At 41.1% G+C, this 19,652-nt stretch overlaps 1 protein-coding gene across 4 annotated transcripts in view; it reads left to right on the forward strand.

The window, feature by feature from the left end:
• CNOT10 (CCR4-NOT transcription complex subunit 10) overlaps positions 1 to 9,683 on the forward strand; it is a 35,400-nt gene extending 25,717 nt beyond the window's left edge. For 2 of the 4 annotated variants that reach the window (XM_074900596.1, XM_074900598.1), the window contains 6 exons: positions 3,530 to 3,643; positions 5,465 to 5,595; positions 6,326 to 6,361; positions 6,456 to 6,583; positions 7,929 to 8,004; positions 9,405 to 9,683. In XM_074900596.1, coding sequence (XP_074756697.1) covers positions 3,530 to 3,643; positions 5,465 to 5,595; positions 6,326 to 6,361; positions 6,456 to 6,583; positions 7,929 to 8,004; positions 9,405 to 9,559 — 640 coding nt within the window. In that variant the 3' untranslated portion in view covers positions 9,560 to 9,683. The remainder of the gene's footprint in view (positions 1 to 3,529; positions 3,644 to 5,464; positions 5,596 to 6,325; positions 6,362 to 6,455; positions 6,584 to 7,928; positions 8,005 to 9,404) is intronic. The other 2 variants (XM_074900597.1, XM_074900599.1) reach the window with 1 other exon arrangement.
• Positions 9,684 to 19,652: the final 9,969 nt, after the last annotated feature.

Genomic DNA, 19,652 nt, shown 5'->3' on the forward strand with positions numbered 1-19,652 from the left:
CAGGTAGCTGTGAAAAGGAAAATACACTCAAACATTAGTATATTCCTATAGTCTTGCTCACTAAGGACCTAACTGAGAAAATTAAAATTCTTATCGGGGAAAGTAAGAAAAATTACTCAATGTTGGTGATATCCTGAGGAATAGGTGTCTATTCAATTCTGGTTTTCCCTGTTAAGTCACTGGATTGAGAAATCTGTATTGCTTCTAAAACTGAAATGGGGAACTTAAATGCTATTTTGTACAGACACACATCCTAATAACAATTTAAAATTACTGTCTTTACCCCTAAATAGTTCTTAAAAATACTGTCTAGAAAAGGCTTATGTGTCATGTGTGTTGTTTGGTACTTGTGCACAAATTAGTTGAGCAGACTGTTCTCATAATAAGCAGTAATTCAGCTGCAAGGTTTTAAAAGCAACAATCAGAAGTCTGAGGACACCAAACACTGTTAAGAATTTATGCATAGGAAGCAGAAACTCCAGATTTTTTTCTTCTGAGTTTCTTCTAAATAATTCTGTTCCTCATTGCTTCTCATCCTCAGAGAAACCAATTCCCCTGCTCTGCTTTCAGCCTGTGGTATGTTTCAGTGTGCCAGAACAACCCAGCACTGTTAGGATACATCAAGAGTAAAGGAGTTGTAGTAGACCACAGTACTATATTTGGAAAAATTTTGTGGATTTTACTGTAAAAATTGAGACGGATAACAACAGACCTTGTTGTAGCCTTTTTCTCCCTAGATTGAACAACATTGTGTGAGAATGTTAATTTCCCCCTTCAAAACAACTAGAGATAAAGGAAGAGTTTGATCATTCACTTTGTCCTGAATAGATTTGAACTGTAAGCCCATACTATAAGGCATGCGATCCAACTTTACCCTTGTTTTTCCTTTTCCATTTGGCCATCTCCAGTCCATCATTATGCTTTATTTACTGACATATTTTTGAAGTGTGCATACCCTAGTATCGTATATGGTATTCCAGGAGCATCACTGGCATTGCTAATAATTTCACAGGTAATACTGTACACCACTGCCCACCAATATACCTTCTGTCTTCTCCACACCTACCCAGTTGTGCCTCATTTATTCACTTAAAGGTTGCAGTGGTCTGTTTAACACTGTCACAGTACTGGAAGCTTACAGTGATTATCACCCATAGCTGTTCCACTCTTCTTCCTCACTCTCAGCCACTGTGTAGTTCTCCCTCGTCTTCCCTTTGCTGGTGCTGAATTTCCCCCTTGAGTAAAGCACCATCAACATTCTGTATTTCTTAATATTTTGGATTGTCTTGCTTGTGTTGAAACATAAAAGTAGATAGTTTATATCCACTGTTGTGCTTAGTTAGCTATTTGAAGTTATTTCAGATTAGTGATGTTCTCTAAATGGTTTAGAAGTGCCATTTTTGGTGCCTTCACAGTAAGTTTTGAAGAACTGGATTTTCTCTGGCTTGCCCTTTGCTTGAGAAATACGCCAAGTCAGATGTGGAGTTTGGGTTCTGTAAACTTGCAGTCAGTGTGGGCTGACAAATCTTGTTGCCTAGACCTACACAAGAGGCTGTTTGACATAATCTGGCAGTTTAAAAAAACATTTTTCTTTGTCCTAGTGCAAAGGCAGTTTTATTTAGGGCATGCGGAGGCTCACTGATGCTGGAAGTCTGCCGTGCTCAAAGGCGACCTGTGGAGTTTTGTCAGAATCCTGACCGGGGTGAAAAACTAGTTTGTCTTTTCCCTTGTGCTGTAATTCTTCTGCTCCGGTTAGCTGTCAGGTCTCCTGAGCATTTGGTTTAGCTGACTCAACAATGGATCCAAGTGTGCAAGAACAGTACTGCAGGGAAGAAAACCTGAATATTGTAATCTTCTTTACACAGCTGTTGGTAAAAAATCCTGCCAGGTCTTACGTGGCTTAAACAGTGACAAGTCCTTAGAGCAGAGGAGTAGGTTTCAGTTTTGTCAGACATACCTGTTGCGTGATCAGAGTGTGTCTTGCGTTTGAATTATACTTTCAGAAATAAAAACAGGCTTTTAAAAAGTTGTGGGAAATAGAAGACACATATTGATGTAAAGAGCAGTAGCAACCAACTCTGCGGGCCTTGACTTGCGTCTAAGGGTATTTAGCTGGTGACGCTTAGCATCTCCGCTGGTTCAAAAGCTGTGCTTCCTTGAGGTAGAGGCAACAAGAGGCTAGTTAGAAGCTGGCTATTATTACAGAGATCCCCCCCCATTCTCTCCCCCTCCCCAGTTGCAACCTTTCAGAAATATTTTAGGTTTGGGACTTGAGCTGGGGAAGCTTTCCTCTCCCCCTCTCAAGCTTTTGTATGTGTTCAGATTTGATGTGACATCTGGGCACGATGGAGAGGAAGTGGGGGGTAGGGAGAAACACTGGAGAAGTTTCTTATCCTGCTGGTGCATAATTAAGGAGCATGCCTCCTGGGAAAGGGGAATAAAGGCACCCCAGGTCCTGCCACGAATTACATGACTTACTGCTGGACCAAAAGTGGGCTTGACAGTTGCCAGAAGGTTGATGTGGTAATAGCCCACCTACCAGCAGGAGAGTCGGAAGCTCTCCTCCCATTGCTTCCAACATGACGCCCCGCTAAGAGGATCTGCTCTTCTTCCCTGGAGAATGACAGAGTCCGTGCTCACAGTGAGACAATGTGGGCAGAGGCTTGTGCCCAGAGGACAAGGCAGCCTGCACTGGATGATATCTTACAAAGTAGAAAATAGCCCCAAGTGCTGTGTTTATAAGTTATTAGAAAGTGTGAAGCTTGGCCTAATGATGGCATCCTGGCATTGGGTTATTGTTTGAAGATAGAAAATGAGAGTAATTCAGATTTCATTACAGGAACTGTCAGAGATTTTGTGGTTTTAGAAGGGTAAGAAAGTCTGTGACAGCAACAAAATACCACAGATCAATCAGAGTCTTGGCAGCCGGTTACAGCTCTCAATTGAACAGAAAACTGGAAACGCCAAATTCTCCAGTGTTTGTCTCCCTGAATGCAAACATTGTACAAGACAAGAGTGAAATATGTAACAACTTAATTGATTGTGACTATGTGTCTGTAGACTGTACGTTCTAGACATCTACAAATCTGCTGCCCTTTGCTGTAACAGAAGAGGAGGGCAGGGAAGTCAAACGAGAGTCCAAGGTAAAACGAATAAAAAGAGGGTGAGAAAGGGAAACTGTCCATGAGAAAAATTACACACATAGTGAGGTCCATCTTTTTTTATCTGTTATTTATTGTCAAAATTGCAAAATCTCACTGAGCATACTGGGTGGTCCTTGGTTGATACCAATAGAAAGCAATGTATATATCTCCTAATGCAGAGAATGCAATGGAGGCTATAGATAATAAAACACTAGTGCCTTTACTTCATAGTTTGATGCAAAAATACTGTTGAAAGTTTATGATTTATTTCTTTAGCACTTAACAAGAAAGAAATTTAACAGATGCATTTGGAAACACAGAATTCTCCATTTAACGTATTTGTTTCCCTCCCTTTTTTTTTTTTTCTTCTTTCTTTTTGCTTCCAGGTGCTCAATACTTGCGTGTAGTGCTTACGTGGCTCTGGCTTTGGGTGATAACCTTATGGCACTGAATCATGCAGATAAACTTCTTCAGCAACCAAAGCTGTCAGGGTCTCTTAAGTAAGTCTGATGTGGTCATTTCTTCTTTCTCAGCCCTGCTTTTTGCTGGAGACTTCTGAGTTGAAGCTTCCAATGTCTGTACCTGCTTGCCAGTTCTGTATCTGATGCAAAGAATTGCTTGGCCCACTTCTGTTCTTGTTGAAGCCCTGACTAAATGTTCATTGACACACAGGAACGTGAGTCCCCTCCTTTGTGTATGAAATCCATGTAATTCGGAATCTGTCGCTGCTTTTGTTGCTATTTGTTAATCTCCAGCTATGGGTCCTATGCAGTGGCAGGACCGTCGGGTCTCTGTCCTGATTTGCTGTGGAGCTCCACGTACTCCTGTTGGCACAGCACAAGGGGCAGGAATGAGCAGCCAGGGGTAAACAACATCAGCCTAAACCAGCATGCTGCTGAAAGTTCGCTTAGGAAACTACAGCCTTGGAGGGGAAGGTTTGTTCAGTCAGTAGGGTACCAGATCTTGGGTGTGCAGGACTGTCACTTCACCTGCTACTGTTGCTTATGTAGGTTCCGTTCTTCAGTTTCTCTTTTTTAGTTCTCATTTGGTACTGTATTTTTTTGAAGAATATTCAAATCTCATTATGTTTCTACTCTCCAGTTCTCATAGGTCTCTGCATATTCAAAAAAGGCAGCTTTAGCCCCATCCATCTGACCTTGGTTTGTGCGTTTAAATCCAATGTCATACACAGGATAAAAATACAGCAGAGGTGTTTTTATGGTAGTAATATTTTTTTTAAAATGGTAATGTACTTGCAGAAAGCAAGCTAATTTGTGCTTATTTTTATATGCTGGCAGCATATTCTAAAATGGTCCATGCCAATTAAATTCTTTGGCTCCCATACTTGAGACTACTGCAGAAGCTCATCTTTTTGCACAGTCATTGTATAAGCAGTGTTTTAGAGGACTTTGCAAGCTAACACGTAATTTTGTGAAGACAGTATTGCCATTATGTAATGCAAGAAATGCTAGATAACAGTTTTTGCAGAGTGCCATGTATCTTGGTCCCAGGAAACTAGGCTTTGGTGCAGAATGGGAATATTAAACTGTTCCTGTTTTCTTCAGTGAAATAAATTGCATATAGAAAGTTAGTTTGCTATATCAGATCTAAATTGCAGAAGTTATTTTGGATTATTTTTTTACCTGATGTTTTGTACTTCATTACAACCGACTATACAGTCAGTTTGGAGTGTACTGTATACAGCTGCATAATCAAGCTTGAACTTTTTTGCTGAACTTTTGTTTCAGATTAAATATTTGCAGACTAACTACACTCTTGATCGACAGGATTCCTTCTGTTCCAAATTGAAAAGGAAGTTTAGCTGAGCTGAACTACAAGTGTCAAACATCAGACTTGCTTAATTCTTTTGCAAAACCTGCAGTTGGAAAGGTGTTTGTGCACCATGGGCAGGCCTGTCCTTAGAAATGGAGCTATTTTACAGAATTAGTTTAATTTATATTGAATGTAAAGTCACTTAACACCTCAAATTACAGATGTATTCTTATCCTGGGGTGTTTTTGTAAGGATTTCTTTTTTAATTCTCTGAGATAAAGGCATACCAAGGTACTATCTTTCTGAAATGGCAATTCCTGTTCATGAATTGTCATTACTCAGGGGCAGGTCTTTTTCACATTAGTACTTAAAAGCAGTAAATAGCAGAACTGGGTATAATGACAGTACATTATAAGCAAGCTAACTTTCATGCAAGTGTTTCAAGTAATAGTTTCCATGTGTTTGTGTTAAAAATTGCGTTCAGTTTGTCTTACATAACAAATTGTGGGGGTTGTTGGGCTGACGTTTGTACCTCTTTGCTCTTGCAGGTTTCTTGGGCATTTGTATGCAGCAGAAGCTCTCATCTCTCTAGACAGAATATCTGATGCCATCACTCACTTGAACCCTGAGAACGTCACTGATGTTTCCCTTGGGATCTCTTCAAATGAGCAGGATCAAGGTTAATGAATCCACACTTCATTAGAACTGGTTATGCTTTCAGCTGCCCTCCTGCTGTAACTTTCTATATACAAACATAACGATGCTTAAGATATCTTGTTTTAAGACCATAGGTTGTTTGGGGTTTTTTTGTTTGTTTTCCTGGCTTTAGTTCCTACTTTGTGCTTGGTTTGTCTTCTGCATGTTTGTTACTTCTTTGAAGTGGCTAATTCTGTAACAGAACTGTATATTGGAGTGTTCTGGCTTGTTTGAAGGTAACTTTTGAAAGCTGCTTTTGTGCAATTACAGTTAAGTTTGGGCTTCATACCTCCTCTTCCAGCTTTTTAGTCTCTGAACCAGGCTTTGGAGTACCAGTGAAGTCTACTTACTGCATTTAGTGAGAGATAGGAGTGGGGAGAATTCCGTTAATCTGTATTGTAATCTTACTGCAGTGCTTCCAGCTGGGAGTGAAAAATACTTCAGAGCCCATCTGTATAGTTCAGTCTACAGCAGCTCTGATTTCAGTGACATGTCTGTAGTTTAAACTTCACTGTATTCATCTGCAAATCCAAAAGAAAAACATCAAAAATATGAAGTCTTAAGTGACATAAACTTTTGAGCAAACTGATATGTCCCCCTTTAATGTCAGATTGTGAAGAAAGAAGCAAATTTGTATGTCTGTATTATTTTTGTAATAAGCCGTAAAAAAGCTCACAGAACATGATGGTTTTTGTGGGTTTTTTTCTTTGTAGGGTCTGACAAAGGAGAGAATGAGGCAATGGAATCTTGTAAGTACCAGCCACTGTATGCAGAGTACAGGAACTTACTTGGCCAGTTTGGAATAAAAGTGTAAGGAAAAAAAAAAATTTTTTTTAATTGCAGCTGGCAAGCAGACCCCACAGTGTTACCCCAGTTCAGTCACATCTGCGCGAACAATGATGTTATTTAACCTTGGAAGTGCTTATTGTTTAAGGAGTGAATATGACAAAGCTCGAAAGTGTCTTCATCAGGTATGAAAAACAAATCTCAAAGCTGTCTAAAGACAGCTTTAGGGACAAAGGTACTTCCTTTGAACTGCCATTTAAGTCACAGCAAATCCTGGTGATTTCATAGCCCAGGTTTATGTGCAGACTTTGCTGAGTTGGCAGCTCTCTTCTGTCTTTATAAACCAATCTCTATTAGTAACATAAAATGAAGGATTCCAAATTTCTTACTTGTGTAAATAGTTCAGTACCACTACAGGAAGCTCTTTTTTTTTTTTTTTTTTTTTTCTTTTTTTTTTTCTTGATTGTATCAAAGCAGTGGAATACAACTAGGAAGCCTTTTAATTTTTTCTAAGTTTGGTTTTGTGGGTTTTTTTAAATGGTCCAACGGTAATTGTTATATTTCAGAGGAGAAAGTTCTTGAGGGCCATGAGTTTGCTTCTCTTTAAACAGTTAATAACTCACCATCTAAGCTATTTTAGGGCTGTGAGAACAAACTGCAGTTCTGCTGGAGGCATGTTCCTTGCCTGCCTCATGTCCCAAGAATTCTCAAGTACTGCTTTCGAAACTCCATCTCCACTTAGCCTGTGTCATTTGGTCTTTCTTACAGCTGGGACCCATCTCTTTCAAGGATGATGTTTGTCTCTGCAGCCATTCCTGACTGTCAGGAAGACTGTACAAATGCACTGTTGAGCTGCAAACTGAAACAGCAGTCTTCTATATTACTTCATAGTAGTTGTGTAGGTGAACAGGTTCAAATTCTGTGAGGTTCTCAACTGCTTAAGGCAATTGTCTTGCTATTTTTCCTCCTGAGGCTTCTTAAGATTGGGCAGGTGTCTGTGCTTGGGCTCTCTAGCACATGTGTAAAGCCCAAAGGAGTGTAAGGCCATCTGTGGATGTAACGTATAGTAGGTCTCTGCATCTACAATAGATCATTGACTTCATAGCTGAAGAATATTTTTATAGAGAAAACTTAATGAATGATCCTTGCTAACTTCATATTCTGAACTTGGGAGCAGTGGAGGTTACCTTTTTCACCTGTCATCTCACCAGGAAACCACAGTAGATTGGCCCGGAATTACAGATTCATATTAACAGAAGCATACAGCAGATGGTCCTGCTAATTAGTGTGAAACAGTCTTGCAATGCAGATAATCTTTCAGTCTCTCCTTGCATGCATAAATCTGATAGAGTACACTAGTTTGAAAAAAATCTTATCTCAGTTTATGAATCATTACATGTTTTTCTTAGCTAAGATGATGATAACAATCTTGTCAAGAGGCACTTTCTTAGAGCTGGATGTTTCTTTTTAGCACTTTCTCTACGCTGACCCCTCCCCCTCCCCCCCAATCTTTTTTTTTTTTTCAATAAGGCTGCTTCGCTGATCCACCCCAAAGAGATCCCTCCAGAGGCTATTCTGCTGGCTGTATATCTTGAATTGCAGAATGGTAAGTTTTGAAATGTTCTGTCAATCTAGATTTGGGATACAAGGGGAGGAGGGCGGTAGTTGTCATTCCTAGTCTTTATAGAGATGTGCCAGTATTTTGAATGGTACCCTTTGGGCCTGTCTCCATTTTACTATGGATCCATGTATCCAAACCTTCATTTCCACAGTTTATTGCCCTCCTGTTCCTACACATTGCAGGTTTCCTCAACGTTCATCTGAGCTGAAATCTTTTATACTTTGTGCAGAAATCAGCAGACTTGGATAGACTCAGTAAAACCCTTGATAAGGTTTATACTATAAAGAGGGTTTGAAAGGCTTTGCATTAAAAGACAACTGTGATCCAGGCTTCCCATAGAAGCCATGTCAAGGCCCTACGTAGCATGTACTGCCACAAAGCTTGTAATGTTGATAACTCCCCCAAATTCTTCCTTTTGAAAATTTACTGTCTTTGCATGGGTAAAAAACCTCTACATAATGAGAAACTGGGAAGATTGCACTGGAATTCTGCAGTGTGAGCAGACTGGTGCAGTGGCACCACTGATGCTGTCGTGGGTGCGGACCTGTGCCCCTTGGGTTGTGAAATGTTCAACATGCTTCTTCCCCTTCAGTTCTCTTGCATTGCAGGCAGGCTGGGGATTTGAGCGTTTGTACTCAAGCTTTGTAGAAGTCTCAATTCTTTCTTATGAAGGTGTTTCTGAGTTGGAATTTTGAAAACCTACCTTTTTGCAACAAAGAAGCACAGAGCAGAAGAGAGTGGAAAGTGGGATTTACATCTTTCACTCCCTTCTAAGTATATAACCAAAAGGAACTAAAGAAATTTTTTATTCTATAAATGGCAACAGTGGTGCATCTCTTCTGAAACTAAAACTTTACTGAAAAGTATTTGATAAGAGGGAGAAATGTTCTTTTTAGAACTTAGTTTAATTTTTAACAAAGAATAATTTTCCCATTTATATTGGTATTTATTTGATGTTCCATGCATGCACTTGACAAATCAGATTTCTTGTTCTAAAAACTTGGTTTACATATACCCTTGACATTTGGTTTACGGTTTGTTATGTCACATGGTGAAGGTGGTTTGTGTGAGATCACTAGAGAGTGTCACTATGTGGATGGGAGAGAGAAGAGGTACCTACCTCTAGGGACTCTGGCATCTTCAGGCTCTGAGGTTGAAGCTTGAGGTCTTCAGCTAAGAATAGGTAGAATCAAGCAATACTGTTGTTTCAAGTTTACTTTTGTCTAACACTTTCCATGTTCATGTCAGCATTTCACTGAATAGGAAGACCATGAGGGTACATGGCCAGGGCTGGCTTGTCAGCTCTGTTCTGAGAACAGTGATTTGTAAGTCATACAAAGGTACTTTTTTGTTGTTGTTGTTGTTAACTGAAAGTTGTCTTGTAGGTAACACACAGCTGGCGCTGCAGATCATCAAGAGAAACCAGCTTCTCCCTTCTGTGAAAACACTCTCCGACATGCGGAAGAAGCCCGTGTTCCAGCCAGTCCACTCAATCCAGCCCATTCAGATGCCAGCTTTCACCACTGTTCAAAGGAAGTGAGGTTGTGCTTCACTCTGCTGCTGCCCTGCCCGTCAGGGTTTGGATTTTGTATATTTTTTTTAACCTAGGACACTTGCATACCCCAGTTGCTGGAGTGTGTTCATTACATGTTTTATTAAAAATTTACATAAAACAAAAAGGCATGCTTGGAGGTGTTTGTAAAGGCTATTTCATAAAGAAAGAGAGGTTGGTTTCTGTTTTGAATGTGAGTGGCAGTTTACTTAGTGAAAGGAAGTGGATAACCAAGTGTGTATGGGAGGGAGGTGACTGGAAGGAGAGACTGAAGTCCTGCTCAACCAGCAGCTCAACTGTTCTGTGTCAAAGCACAACAGCTTTGAGCTATGGTTTTGTATTCCTCACAGAAGAGGCTTTTACCCAACTTTGTGATGTTGATATAGCTATGGGCAGCTACCCTGCAGCAGCTGGGAGCTGGGCATTGCTGTGGTTGAAGCTGCCCCTTCAGGTATGGAAACACATCAGAGTCTGTGTGAGCACATGCAGGTAAATGGCCTTAGTTGCAAGGAAAGGAGCTTTTTTTCCCTGCAGGTCAGAGCGAAGGGTGGAGAGGTTTGTACCCACTCTGGTCCCCCTCCCTGTGTTTCCTGTGGCTACCTTATAATAAGTGCAAAGACCCCAGCTCCAGCATTAACAGTGTAAGGCCCTAGTGCCCAGCATTAGCAGTGTCTTTCTATCCTCTTTAAACCCAGCAGTGTGCTGCTGCTCTCGAAGGGGTAGCAGGTGGAGGGGTAAGGACACATGCACTGCTGTATGCTGCCAAACAGGAGTGACTTAACTGTTATTAAGTTTGTATATAATTAGTACAGGGCACCCTCTGCCCCTTCTGAGTTTGTGTGGGCAGGACAGCAGAGTCCTGGCCATGAGGGAGAGGGTGCTGGTGCAGAGTCTTCAGCTCAGTGAGCAACAAGAGCCAAAAGGCAGTTTGCCAGAATGGGAAAGGTGAAAGAGCTGACTGGTCAGCAACGACAAAACCTGGTGCAGCTGCTAAAACCTTTGTCAGTGCAGCAGGGTGGGGGTGGGGCACAAAGGTTGCCGCCGGCAGTGGATGAGCTGAAGGGACCAGTGCTGGGGAACACATTCTCTTTTGTTGGATGGGGGTAGTTTGTGTTGAGGGAGGGGTGTTTTACGGGGTCCCTCTTTTTTTTCTTTGTCCTAAGGGCCAGTGTGATGGCATAGGTACAGTGGAAGAGGGCTTAGCTGTAAGAAAATATTTTTTTTCTTTTAATTTTTGAAATGCAGTTTCCACTTTAGAGGACTACCTCTTTCAAAAATTTTTCTGCCTTTTGCTCAAACGAAGAGGTTGTAACCAGCATAAGCGAGGACTCCTGGGCTGGTTACTTACTGTGAACATAGAAGCGATGAGCCATCCTGCCTAGGGACTTAACCCAGGCATAAAATAATCAGAGCCCAAAATGGGGCACAGCATCTCTCCTCCTTTCCCCTCCCTGGGTGTTCTGTGCCACTACAGCTGTTCTGAGACTTTGCCCAGCTAATCTCCAGGGTAGAGCTGGGATAACACTTTATCTCCCCATGCTGCTGCTATTGTACTTTGCCTCCAGCCCCCACGAGGAAGGTCACTTTTCCACGTGGGCACTGGGGATGCAGGGCCTGCAAGTTCTGCTCTCAGCAACTTGAGCACCAGGGAGGGCAGCTGTTTATAAAGCAGAGGAAGCCAGGAGGACAGCCCTGGGTTTGCCCCCAGGATCTTGAACAAAGAAGCCACAGCTGACAAGAATAATAGCAAGCGTATGGAACAATGTGCAAGTTGTAGAATGAATACAAGTGTGTGTCCCTGCAGCAGGACACTAGCCATGGTGAAGCAGTACCCGCAGAAAGCTGTCCCTCTTCTGTTTGTTAAGTGGCTTTGCTACTTTTCAAGGCTTTCAGAGTAAAAACCAAGTCACTGACTTTTTCAATAACTTCTCTATCACTGTAGGAGGTGGCACCCACTCTGACCTCAGGTAAGTGCAAGCAGTTTAGAAATAGGAATTAAAAAAAAATATATCGCTAAACAGTACCTAGAGATCACCTTTCTGACAGAGGGAGAAAGGGAGCCCATACATCCCTCGAGTCAAAGCAGATTGACTGATTAAATACAAAAAGGTTGAAGATGCTCGCTGTGTGGTCCCGGGCCCTGAATAGAGAAGTATGTTCCCTGCCCTCCCCCCCCAGGCATGCGGGGCATTCACATGCAGAAGATGCTAATGCCTGGCCCCGGCAGCGCCCAGCTCTCCCGCAGGCACCCAGCGCTCCCCCGGAGGCTCGGTGAAGGGTGGTGGCAGTTGTTATTCCCCAATTCCCGCGCATCTTATCACAGCTACATTTGCATCTCAGCAGAAGCCTTCAGCCCCAGTTCTCCCCTCACAATGACTCTTCTTCTGCCCCAAGGCAGCTGCATTGAGCAGAGCAGCTCCAGGATTTTTTCTTCCCCCTGCCTCAAGCACTGCTGCTTGAAGAGAGCAGGAGCAGCACAAGCTGGGCTGTGTGTAAATTAGAGAAGTCAATAATGGTTATTACTTCGGTTTGGGCCACTTCCTGAAAGAAAGGCTGCCTCGTCCCTCCCTCCCTCCCACCGCCCCTCACCTCCAGGATCTCACCCCTGCAGTCACACCCTGGCTCTTATCCCCACCAAAGGAGAAAGAGGTTGCACACCCTTTCCCACCCAGGCACCATAGCCCCTGTAGGTATCTCAGCCTCCTTACTCACATGCTGGCATGGGCTCAGAGCTAAAGGTTTTGGCAAGAAAGTGAACAGTGACCATGAGTGACCACTTGTGCAGCAGTGACCAGGGCCATGTCATGGTGCTTCAGCAAGCTTCCAGGCTCTGGTGTCTTCAGGGAAAGAGCACAGAGAAGCCAAGGGACAAGAGTGTACCACATGAAGCTGGTCATCAAGTTGGTAGTCATGAAACTCACCTGAACAGCCTTTCCCCCTTCCTTTACAGAGTCTTCTCCTTCCTTTTAACTTGAAGAAATCTCTGTACTGCTGCCCCATTACCAGCTGCTCCAGCAGGAAAAAAAAAAAAGTTGTTTTGGTCAAGGGTTTTGGTGGACAGAGCACAGCATGGTGCTGAGCACTCCTTATGGTTGTACACAGCTGGGGGCAGAAAGCATCTCCGCTTGGAAGAGCTAGTGCAGTCACAGCACTTTCAGGGATGAATCGACCTCCACTGCGACACATGTTGGGAATTCAGTCAGTGGCCCTAATTCTCAAAATTTACATCTTTCCCTATTCACCATTTCTTTTCAAACCTTTTCCAAAGTAATCAGGGAAGAGCACCTTTTTTTGCTTACCCAACAATGTTTGCAGTCTGCTCTGCAAGATGCCAGATACACTATTAAACGATCTGGTGGTTTTGCTTTACACTACCACTCAGAAAAAGCATTACTTTCACAGTTGCAAAAGTGAAGAAATGGACCTAAAAACATTAAATCGGGATTCTTCTGACAAAATACTGGAAAAACTGCATGGAGTAGGGGTGGCAAGTTCAGTATCAAAGCCATTTCCTCCAGACATGACAGTGAGGCTGTTTTTTTAAACGACCAAACAACTAAGAATTTGTCACTGCATCAACAGTCTTTCTGAAAACACACTTCTCTCCATAGCACCCCAACATTTCTTCTCTCCATTCAAAACAGGTGCCTCTGGTTAAAGTTTTCAGCAGTCATCATCTGGAGCCAGCCAGGTTCTCATTCAGGACAGTGCTTTTTTTCCTTTTTGCATCCTGACAGAAGAGAAGACTTTGGGTAACACAGAAACAGACACACACACAAGTTTGCCATGAAAAAAAAATCCTCACATTTATTTGATTAAACAAAAATAAAATAAACTGCATAGGAACATTTTAAAGTCCAGAGAGACACTGACTTTGTTTTAAGGCTGCCAGTAGCTGATACATCGTCTCCTTGCTACATCCTTCAGCCTTCCCTATGGACCACAAAGATACATTCAGAAGCCTCCATTAACACAAGGGTTCTAACATTTTGTTCACTTATTCTACATAAAAGTTCACACATAACCTGTCATGCTTTCTTCTCTGCAGTACTCAACATGTGACATCTAAAAATTGTGTCTCTTTGTCCAAGTAGAAATGTGATGCCCTTTTTGGAGCATGGAAGTTCTTGTCACAGCCGGTCTCATTATCAGTTAAGATATAAAAGCTCTGAGCAGCTCATTAAAAGCAGAACACTGTCTGCCCTGCTGAGCCATTTTTATTATTATTAGGAGAGCAGCATGATTAATCACTAAAGTAGAAAAGAAACTACTGCAACAGAAGAGGCAACTACAAAACCAAAATCAACTCAAGATGCCCAACATCCAAGGACTGACAAAATCGTTTGGATCCCGATGAAAACCTCCACTGAGGCGGTGCTACTTATATAACAGTAATGAAGTTTTGTAAGATGGGGCCATACATCTACAGTCAATTAAATGAGGGGAGAAAAATGCACATTTGTGACATTGATTTCATGTGGATAACCTCCATTTTGTTCAAGGCTTCCAATTTCTATTTGGCTTAAATTGCAGGTGTGTGTTCAACACCCTCACTACTCCAACAAATTGTGCATGAACCAAGCAGCGCATGACAGGTAATGCACAGTACAAACAAGAGTCACATACAGTAAGAAACCCCCACCAACTCAGGTGACTAAACACACCTTACAAACTAGTTAAAAAACTTTTTAGTCATTTTAGAAAAGAAACTAAAAACCCAGAAACAGACATCTCTCCCTCTGAAGGAAAAACTACTACATTGTCTGGAAAGTACTCTACAAACCTATAAAAGGACTTTTTTTTTTTAAACTAGTCTGGTAGTTCAAAAGGAAGTTACTTAACTACATCACTACACAGACACTTAACATTCAGTCAGTAAGGCTCTACGAAAAGAGCTTAAAAAATTATCTACCTGAGTTTGCAAGTTGATACAATCATTAATAGAAGGTCTAAGACCATGCAGGTACACAAAGCATTTTTAGAACCATTATTGGTTAAACAATGATGGAAAAAGATGCCAGTCTGGCTCGTTAACCCGTAAGATCACTTAGAGACATCAATGTACATTTTCCACCATAACATTTACCAAACCCAACACAGCCTATTGTTATTAGGGGTCTCCTGTACCCACTTCTGTCATCCCCTAATGTAAACAGGGGAGCAAAAAGGTTTTTTCAATATAGTAATCTGAGAATGTGCTTCTGCAACTTCACTCCACAGGTAAAACAAGGGGCATGTTGCATGTCACTGCTCAAGTTGCATAAAACCCCAACATACTGGTTTTAAACTGCCTCTCCTGAGAATGTCTGAACCTAAACTGCCCTCCAGGAATAGGAACTTAGTTGCTTTGTCATGGTGGAAAAAATCCCATTGAGTCAAGAAAGTTACTAATACAATCACCGAGTCAAAAAAAAATCAGGACCTTATTCCCTTCAAGCATTTGGTATAGCATTGTGTTTACAGCAACCATAACATTAGTCTTTCCAAACAGGACAGAATTGTAGGCATGCATAAAAGTTTTTCTCTTGTAGAGAGAAGACCTAAAGGTCTTACAGACATAAGAACACTGCAAATGAACATGAAGTACGTCATGTCAGCTAGTAGTGTCATAATACTGAAAGAAGTTTAAATTTCCATACTTTGTAGTGAAAACAGAACAATCTCAAAAGTGTTTCAGGTATCTCGGTCCAGTTTGCCTGAACATACAAATAGTTGGTTTTATTTACAGATTCTCTAGCAAGGGCAGCTTAATATTTCCATGGGCAGGCAGCAAAAGAAAACAAAAGCAAGAAGTCACCACATAGTACACACTTAGTATCTCTGTTTCAATTAAAATGCTTGTCCAACAGGCAGCATGAATCCTTCCCCCAGGCAGATTCTCAATTATTTCTCAAACCTGTCTGATGCTGAATTGAGGTAGATGATTTACTTCTGCAAAGTGAGGTAGAACTTCAAGAAAAAGATAGTGGCATCTCTAGTTGTGCATTTTGTACCACAGCAAACTGGGTTTCAAACTCCCAAGGACTCAAAGACCAAAGGTACAATATTTGTCTAACGCAAGTACCAGTGTTCATTTTTTATACAGCTCCAAACTGTTTGTCTAAATATCTCTATCTTTAAATACCCTATTACCTTTTGGCACCATTTGGCTTACACTCCTTTTAAAAAAAAAAAAAAAAAAAAAAAAAAAAACAAAAAACACTTTGGCACAATATTTTTTTAAAATCAGAACCGAACAAAGAAATATGATCAAAGTTATGGCATAAGCCTATAAACCTGCTCTCTTCAGAAATTAATTTTGGTTTAACTGCAATGTAACAGACTGGGCCCATTTTCCTGCAATTCCAAGGGAATGCCACATCCAAGTGCCCTGCTATTCTTTTTTCTCCCAACTTGGTTACGTCTGGCCCCAGCACACATTAGTTTCCAGGCCTTGTCATCCTTCCCTTGCCTTCTTTACAAGTTTAAGGTTTATGGGCTTCCTGAAATAAGTTGTATTTAAAAGGTACTAAATAAAAAGGAGTGAATTATCTGAAGGACCTGCATTATCAAGTACTGAGTCTGCTTCAGTTTGCTACTGAAGTTCCTGCTTAAGTAGTTCTGAGAAAGAACAAGATTTCTTCATAGGCTGAACCCAAAAAAAACCCATACTGACTGCCGTTTTGTCAAGCAAAAAGTTCAGAGAGCCACTGGTTTAACCTGGCATAGTGAAATTCCTTTGGGAGTTTTAGTAGACAGGTCTGTACCTCACATATGTTGTTCCCCAGTCAGAGCTAAGAGAAAGAGGTACACGCTCACCTCACCTTTCTCCAGGCCATTTCCACTAGTAGTTAAGAAGATTACTACTCTGAATGCTTGTTCGGTTTGCAATCTGGCTTCAAAGCCTTATTTTTTCTCTCTGCATGCATGGATGTTATGATACTGGGGCACTAACCTGAGAACATGCATAGCCTGAGAACACACATGGAAAAACAGAGCAAGGTTTGAATCTCATTTATTACTTTTTAAAAGCCCCTATGGGGCATCTGATGTTGGCATTGTATGTTATCACTATGTTATTTTCATTGCATATAAACCACTCCCATTTTATAAGCTACACTACCACTCTTCAGTAAGAACCAAGTGTGCTTAGCACTATCTATTACAAAGATAAGGAATTCTTTTGGGTAGCTAGATAGTAGTGTTTTTAAAACGAAAAAGCTCCCCAACACATGAGGTCAAACACTTGAGGTTTGGTTTGTAAGCAAATCCCACTGAATTAAAATGACAGCAACTTAGAAAGAGTTGAAGTCATTCCTCTTCCTGACAGAGCTGGACTCAGGGTTTGTGCAATGGCTCCAAACAAACAACGGGCAACTTCTGTGCCCGTCACCTACATGATGCAGGCTGGAGAGGGCCAAAGAGGTTTCTGCAATTCAACACAATCCTGAAATGCACGCCTAACTTCTTTTTTTAACGCCTGAAAAACAACTCCCTTCCACTCCCAGAGAAGGGGGAACCCAACAAGCATTAAAGCACAAGAGCATTTCTAGCATACTCCAACACTGTCAGCCACTCTGGTCAAGGTATTAAAGAGACCTGGCATTTTTATTAAGACATGATAGGATAAATGCAAGGACACTGCAAACTAAAATTAAAGCTTTTTAAACCAGTTTTCTTTGGTATCTAGATCTTGCAGGCTATTAGTTTTCACAGCCCAAGCTGCAAATAATTCTTAGACTGAATAACACAAGACAAACATGGACATCTGCCACAACTGTAGGCCACCCCCAAGAAGGGAGGCATGAAGAAGAGGCAAGCAAAACTTGAAAAAGTTGAAGGTAAACTAGCTTTCTCTCATACCCATTTTTTGAGTGGCCACAGAAATTTAATGACAGACATCTGTATAAAAGATTATCCTTTAAAGGCTATTTTTAAACCATGCTATCCTAAGATTAAGCCCAGTGAAACACACTGCTTTGAAGAGTTTGCTTCCTTGAGGCTTTGGCTGAAAGGCAGCACAGTTATTTTGTCTTATTTAATTTAGGTGTTTTTCCTCACCCTTCTTTCAAAGGAGGTTTTGTCATCTCATAAATCTGTCTGTCTCTTTCTGGTCCTATAGTTTAAGCCTCCTAAAGTGGCAGCTATCTGCACACATCAGGATTTCTACAAAACCCAGAAGGTTAACACTCCTTGGAGGGGAAAAGCAGCAAGAAGGAAAGTGCACCTTGTGATTTCTCACAAACTTGTAAAGAGCCTTTCGATCTCAGGTCACTTTTGTGTGTGATGGCTGGCAGAGAGATGAACTCTTTCTTTGGAGGATGGTTAAGGCTCTTCAGACTTTTTGATAACAACCATATTTATGTTTCAGAGATCTTCTCTTGCAAACAGTAAGGTTAATCCCATGGCATTTCCACGCCTAGGAGTACTGATACATTAATTTTTCCATTGCAGAGACAGAAAAGCCTTCCATACCCTACTTTAACCACTCTTGTTTGCCACCCTTAGCCAGAGGGTGAAACAACAGCTCTGTAGAGACCATATCTGCATTAATAGCTAAACTGGAACACAAGAAATTGACGAATTAAACCAAATACTTCCAGGGACTCAAAGTCACATTTTTGTTCTCTATTCTCCCCCAATTTTTTCTTTTTTTTTTTTTTTTTTCCTCTCAGAAAAGCTGTTTTTATATCCCCAAAAGGGTTAACTTCCCCCTGCCTCCAAGCTTTTAAGGATCATATACATTTATTTTACACAGAATTCTTTGGTACTGACCTGGAAAAAAGCAGCAAAGCTTCATCTTGATGCAGTTTGCCTTATGCTGGTACTGGTAACTTTTCACTTGGATCTGTAGTAACAGATACATGGAACTACAGGCCCACCCCATCCTAAACACTACAGTAGACCTTCCTCAGTTTTTCAGTCCAGCTCTCTGGGGAAGCCGGAAGATTTTTAAAAAAAAAAAAAAAAAAAGTATTTTTTGTTACTGATAGTTATTGCAATTCTCTTTAAACAGGAAAAAAACCTGTTGACTTCTCCAAAATGCACCCTGAATCTCCAAAGCTGTGCTTATTTCTTACTTTTGGAAAAAAGGTACCACTTCCATTCTAACAAATCCATCAAACATTATTCCCTTAAAGTCTCTCTATGGGGAGGGGCAAAAAGAAGCTAGTCATTCACAAGAAAGTAAATCAGAAGTGTTTGATTTTCCCTGTTTCAATGCTCCTTGTATCCTCTTCTGTTATCCAGATTAGGCACACTGATAAAAGAAACAGTAACTTTTTTAAACTAATTTAGCTTTCAGGTGAAAAGGGTAAAAAGAAATACTCAATGACAGGATACATTAAAAGAAGCCTTGCTTTTTATCTAAACTTTACAACAACTGCACTAAGCCACTAAAATGAACAATTTGGTTTAAACTTAAAGAATTTTTGTGCATTTTCATCAGCTTCACTTTGTGCTGTCGGATTACTGTGTTTCAGAAAAAGACACAGAAATGCCAAAAAGATGCAAACTTGCTCTTCCCGGCGAGTGAATTCCACTCACTTTCACAAAAAGTCGTCTGGGAACAAGACACTGTGCTCACCAGTAAATCAAACACACTGAGGTATAAAAAGGAGAACAGGAAAAAGTTCTCTGCTGCAGCAGCAATTCAAAAAACAGAAGTCCCCCCTCCCATGTCCCCACCCACAGAACTGCAGTATGGTCAAGAACACAAATTCTCTACAAACACCTACTACCATTTTCTCCATTAAAAAAAGTTACAGAGCCTTTTTTTGGCTTAGTCTACAGAACTCGCCACACAAACCACCTAATGTGCACAGCAACACTTGTTTGTGCATGAAACCCCATCGGGGGGAAGAGGTAAAACGTTCTGAACTGTGAGTGTGTGGGGATGGGGAGGGGGCGAGAAACCGGGGAGGGAAGGGAGGACAATGAGGTAGATAGAATTTAACTTTACAGGCTCACTCCCTGCAGAAAAGATAAGTACATTCATCTGTAAAAAAATTAAAGATGAGGTAGGTTTGAATTAACGTTGTATTTTTTCATTTTCTCTTAGAAGAATTTCCCTGAGACAGTTTCTTCCTAATTCAAACACAGA

The sequence above is a fragment of the Athene noctua genome, chromosome 2 (genome assembly GCF_965140245.1).
Source record: "Athene noctua chromosome 2, bAthNoc1.hap1.1, whole genome shotgun sequence".
NCBI lineage: Eukaryota > Metazoa > Chordata > Aves > Strigiformes > Strigidae > Athene > Athene noctua.